The 19,442-nt window shown below is 41.1% G+C and overlaps 1 protein-coding gene across 1 annotated transcript in view; it reads left to right on the top strand.

Moving 5' to 3' along the window:
• Positions 1-979: 979 nt before the first annotated feature.
• frrs1a (ferric-chelate reductase 1a) overlaps positions 980-19,442 on the top strand; it is a 56,077-nt gene continuing 37,614 nt past the window's right edge. Inside the window, exons 1-5 of the mRNA XM_073062765.1 lie at positions 980-1,080; positions 7,608-7,804; positions 13,774-13,922; positions 16,465-16,559; positions 17,934-18,078. Coding sequence (XP_072918866.1) covers positions 7,609-7,804; positions 13,774-13,922; positions 16,465-16,559; positions 17,934-18,078 — 585 coding nt within the window. The 5' untranslated portion in view covers positions 980-1,080; position 7,608. The remainder of the gene's footprint in view (positions 1,081-7,607; positions 7,805-13,773; positions 13,923-16,464; positions 16,560-17,933; positions 18,079-19,442) is intronic.

Raw genomic sequence — 19,442 nt, 5'->3', positions numbered from 1 at the left:
AGACACAGTCTAATCCTGCACTAGTCACTTTTCATTTTTTATGCTACAGTTTCACACATTTAATCTGCTGCCTGTTTTATCAGAATACTGTCAGTAACATTACATTGTCTTATATAAATATGCATCTTGTACTTTATGTCAACCTGTTAATCTTCAGGCCATGCCACTCAGGGACTGTGCCAATATTATTTTGTGACTGTATGTGCTGGATCCTAACCAGATGTGCTTGTGTGACTATTTGCACTGTGTTTTACACCTTGGCCCCAGAGAAATGATGTTTTGATCAGCTGAATCCATGTATAGAGTTGAATAGCAATAACCTTGAACTTGAACATACACACAAGAAATTGTGCAGATGCTGGAATTCCAAAGCAACAGACACAAAATGCTGACATAACTCGGCAGGTCAGGCAGCATCTATGGAAATGAACAAGAAGTCAACCTTTCCTGCCAAGACCCTTCTTCAAGACTGGAAAGGAAGGGGAAGGACGCCAGTATTAAAAGGTGGGGAGAGGGGAAGGCAATAGGGCAAGCCAGGTGAGTGGGAAAGTGAAAGGATCCAGCTGCTTTAGTGCTGACCTCTGCTGTGCTTGACAGACCAGTCAACCCTTTACAAGATCGGAAAGATCTGCTCCAAATTTGACATAGAAAATGTAAACGATGGGTCATGTTGCAAAAGCTAATCCACCCGAGAAGTTCCCAAGTGAGTGGCGCCAAGGTCTAGTATTGGAACCACTGCTTTGTCTAATTCACGCTGGTCGGCTTGGTTCCCAAACTTAAGGCAAGGTATTTTCAGATATCAGCAAACTAGGAGCAACAGTCTACATGGGAGCAGTTAAGCAGAGAGAATGGAAAGACGGGCTATTCAGACCACGCAAGAAACGACTTCAGAGATGAAGATAAAGTGAATGGTCTGGATAAGGTTCATGGAAACACTGCATTGAGAACGAGGCCGGGAGCGACAGGTTCCAGTCGGTAACAGGTAACTTTAGAACCGACCTGCTAGTTCAATTTGAGTTCCTCGTGTTACCTGAGAGCGCAGGGTTCTCTGGTAAGGGCACGCAAATTCCAAATAGCCAGGTAAGTGTGAGAAGCCTCCCGTATCTTTAAACAGGAAAAATGTACTTACTGGTACATTTAGTGCGGTGTCAGTGCGCCGGTGGTCGGGAATGTACGTAGTTGCGTGTGTGTCCGTAGCAGAAGGAGACGGAGCGCCCAAAAAGGAAGAGTGTACGGAAGTGGAAGTGATGATAACCACCTTGGTGTGCGTGAAAATAAGTTAAAATAAGATCGCGCTCAATTAGAATAAAGGGGATTTTAAATTTTACTTTCTCGTGCGGTTCAGTGTTTTTGTTTTTGTCATTTTCACAAAGCCAGCGAACTGGAAAGCTCGCCCGTCTGACAACTGATAAATATTCCGCAATCCTGCTATCAACTCAATCGCGCAGGACATTCGCATCGCAGCAGAAATAATCCCGCCGGGGTTTCGAGGTAGTCCTCGAAACAATAACATGAATGAAACCAGAAAATGCCCCCAAGCAGGTCAGGCAACATCCTTGGAGGGAGAAACGGGGCTGACAGGTTCTGTTGACCGTAATTCAGGAGCTAATATTTCATTGCTTGTTTTTTTTTTGGAGATTCATTTTGCTGGCAATGTTCAAATTGTTAGTCTGGCGAGAGAGATGGAAGGGGATGACATGGGGATTAAGATGCTTCTGTACATTGTTCCATGATTGCGCGAAGCCACTGACAACAGCTCCCCTACGACAATAAAATACTGTACATTCCAACCGAGTGTACAACTGTCCCTCCCTGATCTGATAACAATAACTACCACTTTCTGCTTTGTCACTAACGGCAAGATGCATTATCAAACAAAAAATACTGTATAGCTGAACAAATCACTAAATTATTAATCTGACGGGAAGAGGGCGGGACAATGAGGCTGAATGGAATAATGAATCAGTCATGACCCATGGCGGACAGACACAATGTGTCGAATGGCCTAATTCGCAGTGAAATTCACAGGACAATGTTTCCTGTTTGGCATTGCTGCCTGCAGCCCCTGCAACAGTGCCTTAGGTCATCAGCCGGGGACCACCACTCATTGACATTTGGCTCCCTTGGCCCTGGTACGCTTCCCGGTGGCGAGGAAGTGGTGGGGTGGGGGGGGGGGGGTCTCCCTGCCACCCCTGTAGCTTTCATTGGGATTAGGCGGTCCCCCAATTTCCGTTCCTCCTCTTCAGCCATAGCCAAAAGCTGCCCCTTTCTGCCTCAGCAGCCAGCTCTCTGGTGGTCTTCTTAGCTGTGACGTATGTGTGTGTAATTTCTTCTAAACCGCAGGAGTAAAATGCAAGACATAATTATTTGCTATAAATTACAAAATGAATAAATAGTGCCAAAGACCAATAACCAGGCAAGAGTGCTCATACGGTCAGAAATCTGGTAGTGAAGGGAAGAGGCTGTTTTTATAATATTGAGTATGTGTCTTCAAGCTCCTCTTTGACGGTAGTAACAAGCCCTGGATGTGAGGGTTTTAATGATGAATGCCACTGGCTTGAAGCGCTGCCTCTTGAAGGTGTCATCAATAAATTTGTAAGAGTGCTGGGTGACATTCCAAATCTTCACAAGCTCCTAATGAAACTTAGCAGCTGGTGCGCCTTCCATGTGATTTCACCAATACGTAGGGAGCAGAATGGATCCTCTGAGATGCTGACGCTTCACGAAATCAAAGCTGCTCACTCTGCTGATCCCTCAATCAGGACTACTGTGTGCTTTCTCGATTTCCCCTTCCTGAAGTCCACAATCAATTCCCTGGTTTGCTGACATTGAGCCTGAGATTCTTGTTGCAACACCACTCAACCAGCCGATGGTTCTCACTCCTGTATGCCTCCTTATCCAGTTCTGAGATTCTGCCAACCACAGTGGTGTCATCAGCGAATGTATAGATGGTGTGATGGATTGAGCTGTGCCTAGCCACGCTGTATGAGTGTGGAGATTGCACAGCAGTGGGCTTAGCGCACATCCCTGAGGTGTACCTCTGCTGATTACAGTGAGGAGGAAGATGTCATTACATAGTCTTATCATTTTACGGTGTTAACAAAGTCTGGGCAAACTGTATTCACCTGACTAAGTTTGAATTCATATAATGGAAGATTTGTTTTGGAAGGCAATCACAGAAAGTGCTGAAAATACTCAGAGGGCATGATAGGACATCAGAGGAGAATTATGTCCTGAGCCCTGGATTTGATTCTAATTTTGGGTCTTCCTGATGTTTTGATTTTTCAGGGCAAATATTTCACTTGCTCAGAACTCTGAGAATCATTTCTTGTCATTTTAATTTCTCAAGTTAATTGGAAAAGAGCAAGCCAGTGGGAAAGAGTTGGTGGTTTGAGAGTGAGCAGATCATTATATATTTACAATTCTTTTCTAAAATTTTTCTGCATTGTACTTCTCTAGTATTCCATGAAACTGAATCCTGCCCATAAATTATGGTATTGTGTCTCAACCAAAGGGATTAGTTTCATTGTACATTGGTAACAGTATCAACATGGTGACAATGTTGTTAGTCATGCGTGTGGCATAGAGTTAGGTTAGTGAGCTGTGACAATCCTCAGATGTAACACACAGGGAAGGTGTACAGTGACACCTTTCCATTAAAGATCAGATATTCAGTCCCTTGGAATCTAACTTACTCATTATGAGACAGGTGGCTGCCAGTCTATGCATTAGGTCCATGCTGGTTCCTAACAGAGTGATCCCATGGGTCACATTCCCCTTCTCTGTAGCTCTGCTACTTGTTCTCACTCACCAGCTTCTCCAAGGATCGTTGTCATGGTGGACAGGCTTGCGAATTCCTGCAGTCCCAAAAGTGACACCGTCTGGAGCATAGCTCCTGGTAGGGTCACCCATGGCAGTAAGGTCAAGGGGGTAGGTTCCAAACAAAGAGTGGTCCAACCAAAGCTTTAATGATGGAGCTGGTGGAAGATGATGACACATCACAATGATAGTGAAGGTTAAGGAAGGCTGCATCAGTGGAGGGTCCCTAGTCATCTTGCATTCCATGCTACTGGACCCTGACCCTGACCTGCCAAGGACCATGTGGTGGCAGCCCATGCATCAGCCTCCCCATGTTAAACAAAGTCACACACAGGCATTCTCCATTAAGGGAATAATCCCCTGAGAGAACATCATACTCGCCTCGAATAAACACACTACTCACCAGACCATCAATCTCCTTTGATTCATTTGCCATTAGGGGGTAACTTACTGTAGCCTGTTAAACCTACCGGCAAATCTTTGAGAAACAGGAGGATAACTGGAACAACCAGAGGAAACCCAAACGGCTGCAGGGACAATATGGAAACTGCACACAGACAGGATCCAGGGTCAGGATCAAACCCAGACCTCGGGAGTTCTGAGGCAGAAGATCCAACTGTTGTGTTGCGGAATTTAAAATCAATTGATTAAATTTTATGTTAAAAATTATAAAGGATTAAATCAGTTATTTCTTCAAGAAATTTTATGACAAGTTTGAAATTATAGTGCTGTTGATAATTACATTTTAGTGGCTGGTTTAAATGCCTTATATAATAAACCAGGACCACAGCAAAATCTTTTAAGCTGTGCTTCCAGTTGTTTTTCTGACTGCCGGTTTTGCTATTGTCTCCAAGTAAACCAGTAGCTTTCTGCCTACAAGAGCAAGGATCCCTGACTTTGGTGGGTGAACAGATCAATAAATTGTTAACTAATATTCCAACCATTCATATGCTGATGTGCTGCAGTAGAATTTTTAAAAATAGAGTGAATAATACTGCCTGTCAATGTTTCTCACCACTCACTATTGAATATCTTAGTGATTATCTTATGATAATGGCCACCATTAGGTGCTTCCTCACTAACAAAATGATCCTTCCTGCATCCACTCTATCAAAATCCTTGAGGTGCTCCTTTAGGTCACCCCTCAAGCTTCTTTTCTCTAGAGTAAAGAGAAAACAGTCTATTCATTCTTTTTGAATTGTCTTCACTTTCCTGATATTAACCTCGTAAATCTTGGCTGCACTATCTCAGGTGCCTGTATATCTTTTCCACAATAGGTTAACCACTACTGTATGCAATCATTTTTAACTGCAGTCTAACCAAAGTCTAATGCAGTCTGGCATAACCTCACCAATTTTCAATTCATTCCCTTCAGAAATATATCTCTATGTTGGGTTTTTTTTTAGTAATCAAGCAAACCTGTGACACAACTTTTAGAGATTGGTATAGCATATCGCACAAACAATAAGTGATTTTTTGAATGATCCTTCCAAAATGTATTGCCATGCATTTATCTGTGTCAAAATTAACATGCTAATTATTTGGCCATGCTGCAATTTTTTTTAATGCTCCTTGTAATTTATTGCAATCTTTTTCATGAATAACTGTTCTTCACCACAAACACATTAATATCATCATAAATTTAGTAATTATGTCTGATTTGAGAGTGTAAATCTTTCAATTATAAATTGCATACAGCTGTGATTGCAGCCTTGATCGTTGTGGAATATCTCTGTTTTGCCTTGCTCAATGATGAATAGTTACACTTTACTCCCACTCTGCTTTCTGTCCTGAATCCAGTTACCAACTCATTCTACTGCTTGTATCCTGCAAGTGTTCTCTGATGCTTCTCTGTACGTCCACCCTGTGGACTATGTGGCCATTGTAAATTGTCCCGTGATTAGGTTAGGATGAAATCGGGGTTGTTGGTGTTGCAGGGCAATGTGGGTTGAAGGGCTGGAAGGGTCTATTCCATGCTCTATCTCTAAAAAATTTTATTGAGCCTCCGACTGTTTACATTTCTTGCTTCCACAATAAAGCAGCCAACATAATCAAAGACACCTCCCTTCCCAGGCATTCTCTTATCTTCCCCCTCCCTTTGGTTAGAAGATATAAAAGCCTGAAAGCCCAGGCACAATGATTGCTTCTACCCTCCTGCCTTAGAATATTTAATGGCTCCCTAGTACAATAAGGACTCTTGACCTTGTTATGACCTTGACCTTATTGTAATTGTCTACCGGCTGTGAATTTCTCTGTAACTACAACACTTTATTCTGCGTTCTGTTAGAAATGTTTTTTTTAACTATACATTGAAACATGTGACAATAATTAACCAATTTACCAATGTAAATGATTTATTTTATCACTATCTGTAAGAGCAGAATTAAGCTATTTGGCTCACTGAGTCTGCTCCGCCATTCTATCATGGCTGATTTATTATTTTTCTCAGACCTGAAGGGTTTATGTTTTACGCCAAGGCTCTTTACATCTACCTTGCTGTGTGGGTGGGAGGGGGGATTGCGTGAGGGCCAACAGGTCACCTAACAGGCATACAATATGAGCACGAGAAAATCTGCAGATGCTAGAAATCCAAAGCAACACTCATAAAATGCTGGAGGAAGTCTGCAAGCCGGATAGCATCTATGCAGGTGATATCAATGTTTCGGGTTAAGATCCTTAATCAGTACTCTTGATAGCATACCATACGGAAAATACACTAATCTGGAGGTTCTCACAATTAATTCAGAATCACAATCGGGTTTAGTATCACTGACATGTGTTGCGAAATTTGTTGTTATGCAGCAGCAGTACATTGCCATACATAATAATAAAAGCTGTGAATTACACTAAGTATATACGTGTCCATATACTTTTATATAAATAGTTATATAAGTAGTGCAAAAATAATGAGGTAGTGTTCATGGGCTCAATGTCCATTCAGAAGGGAAGAAGCTGATGTTAGCAATGAGAAGAGGGCGTGTCTTGGGTGATGGGAGTCCTTAATAATGGATGCCGCCTCTTCGAAGCGTCACTCAGTGAAGAAGTCCTGGATGTTGGGGAGGTTAGTGCCCATGGTGGAGTTGACTGAGTTCATAGCTTTCTGCAGCTTCTTTCCACCCTGTCCAATAACCCCCACATACCAGACGTTGACGCAGCCAGTTAGAAGGCTCTCAATGGCACAACTGTAGAAATCTGCGAGTGTCTTTAGTGACATATCAAATTTCCTCAAATTTCCAATGAAATATAGCCAGTACTGTGCCTTCTGTGTAACAGCATTAATATTTTGGGCCCAGGATAGATTCAGAGATGTTGACACCCAGGAACTTGTAATTACTCACTCTTTCCATTTCTGATCTCTCTGTGAGGACTGGTATGTGTTCCCTTGGTGCTACAGGTATGTTCAGTATGTTCTCATCACTATTTATTTATCTTGCTTTGCACTCCCAATGCTCTGATCAAAGATATTATATATATTTTTATAATTAAAATCCTCTGATTTTCTAATTTTAGCTGCCCTTTGGATCCATTATGGTCTCCTTTTAAAACACAGTGACTAGTGTAAGCAAATATTTAGATCAGCATATGACTCCTAACCTTCTGACTCACAAGTGAGACAGGTTTGACACCGGAAATAAACTAAAGTTATCTGCTAGTTGCAGCAATTTGTTTTTAACTAAGTGATTGATTATCATCGACAGTACAAGTATTACTAATTGCTTGTGAAAAACTTGCTAGTCGCAATAGAAATTAAAACTAATTAAAATGATTCTTGTCTGATTCCACACCAGTATGGGGCAGCATATTCCTGGTCTGCTTGCTGTGTTTAGCATATTTGTGGAACCTATCGTTGGCTTTGGAAATGGTCGGGTGACTGTGGCTTGTGACTCCATGCTTCCAAAGCATGGCGCCATTCCTCAGAAATCATCAAGCCCTGCCATCATCACTGTGGACAAACATGAAATCAATGCCAGTGATCAAATAAAAGGTACGAAAAGTTTCAACAGCTAAACAATCCTGTCATATTTATGTTATAGCAACACATCACAAAATGCTGGAAGAAATCAAGTCAGGCAGCATCCATAGAGGGGAGTAAACTGTCAATGTTTCAGGCTGGGATCCTTCATCCGAACTGGAAAGGAAAGAGGAAGAAGCCAGTGTCAGAGCCCTTCCTCTCCAGCCCTTTACCGCTTCCAACTATCCAACTATCACCTCCCAGCTTTTTACTTCAGCCCCCATCCACCCTCTTTCCTCCCACCCGGTTTCACTTGTCACCTGCCAGCCTGTATTCCTTTCACTCCCCCCCCCCCCCATCTTATTTTGGCTTCTGACCCCTTCCTTTCCAGTTCTGATGAAAGGTCTCAGCTCAAAACATTGACTGTTGCTTCCTCCATAGATGCTGTCTGACTTGCTGAGTTCCTCCTGTATTTGTTGTGTATTGCTTAAGATTTACAGAATTTTCAGAATATCTTGTGTTTAAGTTCATGCTATAATTACTTTCAGGTATTCCTTTCTGTTTAAATTTATTGTTTAAAGCAAAACATGGCCAGGTGTAATTTTTTTAGCTGTGTTGTAATATTCAGAATGCTGTCTGTGTTTTTTAGTTTGTTTTCATACTGCTATGGGATGAGATGTACTCTGAAGATATTCTGTGCTAGAAACAGAGAACTATTTGATCAACTTGAATTATGGCTTCATTAATCCTCCTTGAGCCTAACTATGTCACAAGTGATGAACCTCATGGTGAAGTAAGTTGTGATGTAAACCATCACCCACAAGTTTCTATGACCATCTTGGTGATAATCAGCTTCATTTATGCACACCAATGAAAATGCTGCAATCACTTGAGAGCAGGCTTTCAAAGATTCAAAGTGTATTTATTATCAAAGTACAATGCCTATAAAAAGTATTCACCACCCCCACCCCTTGAAAGTTTTCATATTTTATTGTTTTACAACATTGAATCACAATGGATTTAATTTGGCTTTTTTCACACTGATCACAGAAAGAGACTCTGTTGTGTCAAAGTGAAAACAGATCTGTACAAAACAATCTAATTTAATTACTAATATAAAACACAAAATAGTTGATTGCATAAATATTCACTCCCTTCAATTCAGTATTTAGTAGATGCGCTTTTGGCAGCAATTACAGCCTTGAGTCTGTGAGGATAGGTTTCTACCAGCTTTGCACATCTGGACACTGCAATTTTTCCCCACTCTTCTTTACAAAACTCCTCAAACTCTTTCAGGTTGCATGGGGTTCATGAGTGACCAGCCCTGTTCAAATCCAGCCACAAATTCTCAATTGGTTTGAGGCCTGGACTCTGAATGGTCACTCCAGGACATTAACTTTGCTGGTTTTAAGTCATTCCTGTGTGTCATTGGCTTTATGCTTGGAATCATTTCTTGTTGGGAAAAATAAATCTTCTCTGAAGACACGGTTCTCTTGCAGACTGCATCAGATTTTCCTCCAGGATTTCCCTGTATTTTGCTGCATTCATTTTACCCTCTACCTTCACAAGCCTTCCAGGACCTGCTGCAGTTAAACACCCTCATTACATAATGCAGCCACTGCCATGCTTCACAGTAGGGAGGGTGTGTTTTTGATAATGTATGATATTTGGCTTATGCTTAGCCTAACATTTAGTCTGATGACCAAAAAGCTCAATTTTGGTTTCATAAGACCATAGAACTTTCTTCCAGCTGACTTCAGAGTCTTCCACATGCCTTCTGGCAAACTTTAGCCAAGGTTTCATGTGAGTTTTTTTCAAAGTGGCTTTCTCTTTGCCACTCTCACATGAAGCTGCAACTGGTGAAGCACCCAGGCAGCAGTTGTATGCCCAGTCCCTCCCATCTCAGCCACTGAAGCTTGTGTAAGTCCTTCAGAGTTATCATGGGTGTTTTGGTGGCCTCCCTCACCAGTCCCCTTCTTGCACGGTCACTCAGTTTTTGAGCGGTTGGGAGGCTGTAGGTCTGACACGGTGGTCAGCAGCACAGGAGCGCTGCAGGGGACCGTGCTCTCTCCGGTCCTGTTCACCCTGTACACATCAGACTTCCAATATAACTCGGAGTCCTGCCATGTGCAGAAGTTCGCTGATGACACGGCCATAGTGGGGTGTGTCAGGAATGGACAGGAGGAGGAGTATAGGAAACTGATACAGGACTTTGTGATATGGTGCAACTCAAACTACCTGCGTCTCAATATCACCAAGACCAAGGAGATGGTGGTGGACTTTAGGAGATCTAGGCCTCATATGGAGCCAGTGATCATTAATGGAGAATGTGTGGAGCTGGTTAAGACCTACAAGTATCTGGGAGTACAGTTAGACGAGAAGCTAGACTGGACTGCCAACACAGATGCCTTGTGCAGGAAGGCACAGAGTCTACTGTACTTCCTTAGAAGGTTGGCATCATTCAATGTTTGTAGTGAGATGCTGAAGATGTTCTATAGGTCAGTTGTGGAGAGCGCCCTCTTCTTTGTGGTGGCGTGTTGGGGAGGCAGCATTAAGAAGAGGGACGCCTCACGTCTTAATAAGCTGGTAAGGAAGGCGGGCTCTGTCGTGGGCAAAGTACTGGAGAGTATAACATCCGTAGCAGAGCGAAGGGCGCTGAGTAGGCTACGGTCAATTATGGAAAACCCTGAACATCCTCTACATAGCACCATCCAGAGACAGAGAAGCAGTTTCAGTGACAGGTTGCTATCGATGCAATGCTCCTCAGACAGGATGAAGAGATCAATACTCCCCAATGCCATTCGGCTTTACAATTCAACCGCCAGGAGTAAGATAGGTTAAAGTGCCGGGGTTAGGACTCAATGTATTTAAGTAAACTACTTAAGAACTTTTTAAAAGCTATTATTAATGCTTTTTGAGAGGGTGATTTTAGATGCATATCATATTTTTACTGAGTTAAGTATTGTATGTAATTAGTTTTGCTACAATAAGTGTATGGGACATTGGAAAAAATGTTGAATTTCCCCATGGGGATGAATAAAGTATCTATCTATCTATCTATCTATCTATCTAGGCAGATCTACAGTTGTGCTATATTCTTTCCACTTCTTGATAATTGACTTAACTGTACTCCAAGGGATATTCAGTCACTTGGAATTTTCTTGTATCCATTTCCTGACTTGTGCTTTTCAACAACCTTTTCGCGGAGTTGCTTGGAGTGTTCTTTTGTCTTCATGGTGTAGTTTTTGCCAGGATACTGACCCACAAACAGTTAGACCTTCCAGATACAGGTGTATTTTTACTACAATCAATTGGAACAATTTGACTACACACAGGTCTCCAAAAACAGTTCTCCATTTAACTGATTATGTGACTTCTAAAACCAATTGGCTGCACAGTGATGATTTGGTATGTCATATTAAAGTGGGGTGAATATTTATGCAATCAATAATTTTGTTTTATATTTGTAATCAATTTAGATCATTTTGTGGAGATTTGTTTTCACTTTGATATCTTTGAAAGAGTCTCTTTCTGTTGATCAGTGTCAAAAAAGCCAAATTATAAACACAGTGATTCAATGTTGGAAAACAATAAAACATGAAAACTTCCAGAGGGGTGGTGAATACCTTTTATTGGCACTGTATGTATGCAGTACACAACCCTGAAATTCGTCTTCCCCACAGACAGTCAGAAAACAAAGAACCATGGAACCTACCCATTTCAAGAAAAACATCAAATATCAAACCCTCTCCCCAAGCACAACAAAATCACCCAAACAGTAACAAAAAAAACGAGTGAAAACACAGAAAATAGATCACAAACTCAAAAGGCATATTTCAATACAGTTCAGCTTGGCATTCCTTATCTGCAGGCCACTCTGATTCAAAAATTGCCCAAGAGTAGTAACAAAAAAGTGTGACCAGACCAAGAAGTAGAACTAGAACACATCATAAGCTTGAGTTAGAGTACATATCTAGAATCTGCATCAATTAAACCTTGCTCCAGGACCATCCACCGATGGCACCAAGGGAGAAAGAGGTCGTTCAAATGCAAGGACCTTCCCCCAAGAACAGCATGTGAGAGAAAGCGAGAAACCGCCACCTTCTCCAGTAGCAGCGAATGAGCGACTGGTAGATGGTGGTAAACACTCACTCGCCTTCCACAGCCTTCTCTGATGATTTTGATCTTCCTCAACACTTTAATCAGTGAGATTGGCAAGAGGTGGAATTGATCATGGGCTCGCGCCCCATCTTCTGGCTTCCTGGCCTCCATGCTGCACACTTTGGTTATAGCCTTGTGAAACATTCTCGGAGAGAGCACAGCACCAGATCGATCACCCAGTTGGCCAGGATGTAAGCTACAGGCTCTAACAATAGCAGAACCATATCTGAAATAAAAAGAAGATATAAAAGAAGTGAAGAGAATTTCTCCGTGACCCATCTTGAGGATCTCGCCTTTGGCAGTGTAGTTTGCTGGTGTCATCTTCCTGCCGTCTCCTCTTAACATTTGGTGCCTAGACTAATTCTCAACAGTTTTAATTCAGAATCTGAATTAGGTTTATTATCACTGGCATGTATTTTGAAATTTGTTAACAGCAGTAGTTCAATGCAATACATAATACTGAAGGAAAAATAATAATAAATAAATAAGTAACTCAATTACAGTATAGGTATATTGAATAGATAAAAATAGTGCAAAAATAGAAATAATATATGTTATAAAAGCGAAGTAGTGTTCAGTGGTCCAATGTCTATTTAGGAATCGGATGGCAGAGGGGAAGAAGCTGTTCCTGAATCGCTGAGTGTGTGCCTTCAGGTTTCTGTACCTCCTCCCTGATGGTAACAGTGAGAAAAGGGCATGCCCTGTGTGTTGGGGTCCTTAATAATGGACGCTGCCTTTCTGAGACATCATTCCCTAAAGATGTCCTGGGTACTTTGTAGGCTAGTACGCATGATGGAGCTAACTAGATTTACGACCCACTGCAGCTTCTTTCAGTCCTGTGCAGTAGCCCCTCCCCCATACCAGACAGTGATGCAGCCTGTCAGAATACTCTCCACAGTGCATCTATAGAAGTTTCTGAGTGTATTTGTTGACACACCAAATCTCTTCAAACTCCTAATGAAGTATAGTCACTGTCCTGCCTTCTTTATAGCTGCATCGATATGTTGGGACTGGGTTAGATACCCAGGAAGTTGAACCTGCTCATTCTCTCCACTTCTGATCCCTCTATGAGGACTGGTGTGTATTCCTTCGTCTTACCCTTCCTGAAGTCCACAATCAGTTCTTTCATCTTACTGACGTTGAGTGCAAGGTTGTTGCTGCGACACCACTCCATTAGTTGGTATATCTAGCTGTATGTCCTTTCATCTCCATCTGAGATTCTGCCAAAAATGGTTGTATCATTAGCAAATTTATAGATGGTATTTAAGCTATGCCTAGCCACACAGTCAACTAACTTCTCTACGAAGTCTGAAGAAGGGAACATTCGACTAGAGTCTTGAAGAAATAAAATTAATTGTTGTGGGGAAGATAGTTATTTTTAATTGTGATTGGAATTACACTGACACTCTACTCTGACCACCTCCAAAGTAATTCAGTCATTAAAGGTATCATAGTTTTTAGGTTAATTAATTACATTGTCATAAACAATGGGTTGAATGAGCACAGGGTTGCATAGACATTAATGACGCAAATTTGGCAATGAACTATTGCAAATGTGAATGGATTTTATTTAGAAGAATAAAACACATCCCATGGATTTTTTTATTCCATTTTGCTTTCCTTGACATTCAAAAGCTGATGTGACAGGCTTATTTCAGCTTTTGAACTGGTCACCTGTGAAAGCCTGGGATGAACCTCTCACTGATCTTCCCGTCCACTTGACAGGAAGTTGCTTGGCGCCCTTTTCGTCACTCTTGGTCAGCTACTGAATATAGTAATGGTGACTGCTTGTTTGTGGACTATTTGCTTCCCTATCTCAAACTGTTTTCCCTTGCTTTCAGTTACCCTCACTGTGAGGCAGTCTGGAACTTCACTCCAAGGATTTTTTATACAAGCACGCGATGCTGCTGACCTGAATGCTGGACCTCTTGGGAACTTTACTTTGATTGATGATCGGAACTCCCAGCTCTTGACGTGTGGGGGTGTGAAAGTGTGTATGCCATCTTGTGAATTTTAAGACTGGTACAAAGTTCCTAGACCAGGAAATGTTTTTTTTTTAATTCATAATCGACTATTGGACATAAACTTCCTGTTGCTGGTGGGATTTGAACACGTTCCTCCAGATCATTGTCTTTAGTTTGCTAATTCAGTCCTTAACCTCCATGCAACCATTCAAATTGTAGTAGAGATCATCATATGGTAATCAAATAGATCATCATTAGATTAGAGACAGTCTGATGAGGCAAGAAAAGAAGTAAAAAGGCAACAAGTTCATTCACATAACTCTTAAAGAAAGTACTGTGTTTTTGAAATTTTTGATTTACCCAGAGTAGAGCAATCTCTAGATGTCTCAGTCCTTCCCGACAAATTTGCATTCTCCAATTTTTCTTGCTCTAATTTTCCCTTTTTTTTCTGGTGTAAGATTCCTTTAATTATATCAATGATCGCATGACAAGTAACATTTGGCTATCAAAAATTTTTACCCCCATTCAAACCAAAAATGTCAGTTCTGACTTGCAAAACAACTAGCTTTTATGAAACACTTTGCCCAGAAACTGTGGCATTAAATAGGCAATTCTTAAACTGCATTTTTTTCATATTTCAAGACCTGGGCTTCCTTGGCAAAGCTAGCATTCAATTGTCCTTGAATTAAATGATTTGCAAGTCCATTTTAAAGGACATTTATGAATGAACACATTTGTGAGTCTGGAGTTACATCTAAGCCCAGATTGGTTAAGGCTGGCTGATTTCCTGCCAAGGTCATTGGGTTTCTACAGCAATCTGATAATTTGATGTTCATCATCACAGTCCACAAAATTGTTAACTGGATTTAACTTTCAGGTCTATCATGATGTGAATTGAACTTCGGGAGCCAGAGTCACTATTACAGTAATTTAACACACAAACACGAGAAAATCTGCAGGTACTGGAAATCCAAGACAACACACACAAAATGCTGGAGGAACTCAGCAGGTCAGGCAGCATCTATGGAGAGGTATAAACAGTCCTGATGAAAGGTTTCAGCTTGAAGCGTTGACTGTTTATACCTCTCCATTGATGCTACCCGACCTGCTGAGTTCCTCCAGCATTTTATGTGTGTTGCCATAGTAATTTAACTGCAGTGCCAACATGGAGATTTTGTATCTCATAAACCTTTAAATATACAGTATCTTTTCAAGAGTTCCTTCATAAAGGTCAGGATCACAGTCATGGACACTCTCCTGAGGCTAGGACCCTTAGGTGTCTGTTGATGATCTTTGGCTCCTTACTGCTGCATTAGGGAAGTCACGCAAACTTCCGTTCACAAGGTGATTTTATCTACTTCCTCTTCAGTCTGCAGGACTATGTAGAAGGGGAATGATCAATTGCCTGCATTGGCTTCCCTACACTTTGGCAATCAGGCTTATTCCCTCATTGAGACATCTCTAGCTGTTGTCCTGTAGTGTTTACATGATGCTCATCCTGACCTCTACTACTGTCTAGGTGGAATTTTCCCATTCTCCCTGTGACTACTTTGGTTTTCTCCAAGTGCCCTCAGAGAGTTTTCCCCGCTTCCCAATGATATATAGGTTGGTAGATTGATTGGCCATAGTTAATTGCTCCTCATGTGGATGGGAGGGTTGGGGGAGGGAAAAAGATAAGATCAGGATTTGTGTAAACGCGTGATGGTTGCCATGAACTGGGTGGGCCAAAAGGCCTGTTTTCATGATGGACTACTTTATGACCATACCTCTAAGCTGTCTCCAGCAGTCATCTCTTTCACGAACCTGCCCAAGTCCAACTCCCACTGAACCTCTGGAGAACTCTTCTCCATACCTCTCCCACAACTTCCCATCCCTAACACTCTCACCAAACCCACTACTCTGACCATCAGCAGCACTTGTTTCTAGTGAGAGAGCACTGCCTGCAGAGATTGCATCTGCTGTTTAATATTGGGACATTAGATCAGCAGGGAACTGTGTTGGTATGAGATAGACATTTTCCTGGATAAAAATGGCATTAGGGGATACGGTGAGCAAGCAGGTAAGTGGACATGAGGCTAGGTTTAGATCAGCCATATGATCTCCTGGACCAGTTTTCGATAGCCTGGATGGGTCGGAGAGGAATTTTCCAGATTTTTTCTCCTCAATTGGCAACTCGGTTTTTTTTCCCCGGGTGATCACATGGGTTTGGGCGGGATGAATAATAAAATAAAATGGGCGGCATGGTGCCCTGTTGGTTGGCACTGTTGCCTTGTGGGATTCGGTGAAAACTAGAGTTAAGATTGGATCAGCCATGATCTTGTTGAATGGCGGAGCAGGCTTGAGGGGCCGATTGGCCTACTCCTGCTCCTATCTCTTATGTTCTTATGTAACACTGGAAAGCCCAACAGCACTGTCCTGAAGACTGCAACTGGAGTTGTCATTTTTGTGCAGCAGTAGGAGTCTCACAGCGGTGCTTAAACAGCAAAAAAAAAGTGTGGAACAATTTTTAACTTTCTATATTACCTACTTAACACACAACTTATGTTGAGCATTGTGTCTCTTCCATAGGACTCAGCAGTCAGTCACAAAAGCTCATCAGGAAAGCACACAATTGAGGTCCTTTGGAACCCACCTATGCCAAATCCAGATCACATCCAATTCCTGTAAGCATTGCAATGCAATTAACAGACAACATTCACGGGATATATTAAGACTGTTGTAAGCCAGCCACGTCTTTTTCACAGAGAATAATTGTGGCATGTCCAAGATATAAATGTAACATACAAATTTGTGAAAGTGTGGGTGCAACTTCTAAAGCTGAGAAGATGATTAGCCACATTTTAAGTACATTGAACGAATAATGTGGGAAGGGTTAACACACATTCACTAGGGACCTGTTGTGAATTATGTCAGATTATGAGGCCCACTCTGTTGTGCATGTAGATTGAACAGGTCTAATCTAATACAAACACTATCCCTTGTACACAGAAACTCACGAGTTGAGCAGTGAGTTCCGGGTGTAGGGTGGCATGGGGGAAGGATTGCAGGCTTGTCATGTGACAAGAAGCCTTGAGCAATCGGTTGCTTGACATCAACATGTATTATGATAAAGATCAGTAGGAGGGTTGAGGTGGAAGTTGATAAGACTTGGGTTAGGCAGCATGTTAGTAGTGGTGTTGAGGGGAGGGATGGGGGAGAATTGATGGGTGTCCTCTAGTTTGGTACTCATGAGGAGTCATTTCCATAGATTTTGAAGAAGTTCTGTGATATTCTTACAGGCAGGGGTTGTGGGATGGGGACCTAAAAGTGGATGTTAGGTGGGACATGGGTGCCAAAAAAGGGTGATCTATTGTGACACATTAAAGTGAACCTTCCTGTAACAGATAGGTCCCAAATACTGCTGAAACAGGCCTCACAACCCTCTGCATGAATGGTTTGTTCTAGCTGTGACTGGACATGTAAATGAAAATTGCAATTCTTTGCATCCATTTATGCATGCCTGGGTTCTTGTGCATGATTTCTCATGATCAATGTAACAGTGACAACATCCAAATGTGCATTGCATGAGGATTCACAACAGCTCCTTTGTGCATATAGACTGAAACACATAACGAGTTTCATGGTAATCTCTGTGAAAAAATACTCTTCCTTCTTAATATGGTATTTTAAAAGTATTACTGAGGATGAGGTTGTTAGGACAGAGATGAATACATTTTGGGCTTGAATTTAATATCATTGATCCACCTACTGTCCAGGAGCAGAAAAGGGCTGTGCAACATCTTGCTGATTGCTAGGTTACAGGCAGATGTCAAGTCAGATTATCTAGATAACTTAACATTTTTGTATTCAAAATACTGATTCACTCACTGTACTTTGGGTGTAGATCAATAAAGAAAGATTATCCAGCTCCCCTTCCCACCCATCCCACCATCTCCCCATTGCTAAGTTTATAGCCTGGTTTAACTTTTAACCTGAAAAAAGATAGCACAAAGGTAATTAATTCTTCCTTAATTTAAACTTTTTTTTTTGCTTTTCAGGGCCACAGTGGTTCAGAAGTTCAATATTTATTGGGTCAAAATACGTGGTCCAATAATTTCTCAAGTAAATGCTTCTTCTTTGTCACAACAGCTTGCAACTGAATCTCCACCAAAACTACCAACAACCATCCAGCTAGCTAAACCAGTAAGCACTTTTCAAATACAAAGTGTAGATTAAGGATTTGGGTTCACATTTCAAGATGAAGAGTTGCTATGGGATGTGTAACAATAGTATTTATTTATGTTTATAGTAGACAAATGGATAATTTACTGAATTTGACCTTCCAGATGAGAAGCAATCCTTTATTTCATGGGTTTATTATTGTGGGAATCCTTCTCACATTTATTTAATTTGTGTAGGCATATACCAAACTAGAAACCTCAAGCCCTATAGACCTAGAAAAGCATCTATTTGAAGCCAATAATCTAAGATCCATGTAACCATCAAGCATTAAAGCCAGAACCAGCAGGCTGTAGGACAGCTTCTTCCACCAGGCCATCAGACTGATTAATTCATGCTGAAACAATTGTATTTCTAAGCTATATTGACTGTTCTGTTGTACATCTTACTGTACATATTCTTTATTACAAGTTACTATAATTTGCACATTCAGACAGAGCTGTAACATAAAGACTTTTATTCCTTACGTATGTGAAGGATGTAAGAAATAAAGTCAATTCAAGTTAGTTCATGTTCTTTTGAAAATATTGAGTTACTTTCTAAAGACAAATTTTTACATAAAATGGTGCATTTTAGAAAAAGGGCTTGTGTCAGATTTCCAAGAAATGAAATGGATTCCAATTTCTCAGTTGGGATTTTTTTTATATGTAGTTATTTCCATCTCTGGTACTTGAGCATTTTAAGCAATTTTCTGATAGGAAACAAACAATCTTGGCTGTTTTTTTTAATTAGTTTTTTAATACAAGATAAAAAAAACCCCAGATCAAAATGAAGAACATTGATAGTGCAAAAATAAACATACAATAATAATATGATACAAAGAAAGATAATTGAGAAAGCACCCAAATTGAAGACATGTAAAATTAGTATCCTCCCCAAGCCCCACAACAAAAAAAACTCCAGACCAACCACAACACAATATAAAGAATATAAATCAGGACAATCAAACCCCCAAAACTGTAAATACACTTAGCAACAGAAGATATTAATGCCTACTACCAAAAAAAAGAGAAGGAGCTGAAAGCAAGGGACCGAAAAAAAACCCTAGTCAAGAGGAAGGTTATGAAAGTACTCAATAAAAGGTCCCCAGACCTTATGGAACTTTAAATCCGAATTAAGAACTGAATAATGAATTTTTTCAAGGTCTAAGCAGGCCATAATATCGTTAAGCCATTGAGCATGCGTGGGCAGGGCAACATCTCTCCATCTAAGGAGGATTAAACGTCTAGCCAGGAGAGAGGCAAAAGATAATATTCGACACTTAGTCGAACTCAGACGTAAATCTGTCTCACCCCAGAAACCGAACAAAGCAATTAAAGGGTCAGGTT

Source organism: Hemitrygon akajei, chromosome 12, assembly GCF_048418815.1.
Source record: "Hemitrygon akajei chromosome 12, sHemAka1.3, whole genome shotgun sequence".
In the NCBI taxonomy this organism is placed as follows: domain Eukaryota; kingdom Metazoa; phylum Chordata; class Chondrichthyes; order Myliobatiformes; family Dasyatidae; genus Hemitrygon; species Hemitrygon akajei.
This window is presented reverse-complemented; position numbering and strand designations above follow the sequence as displayed.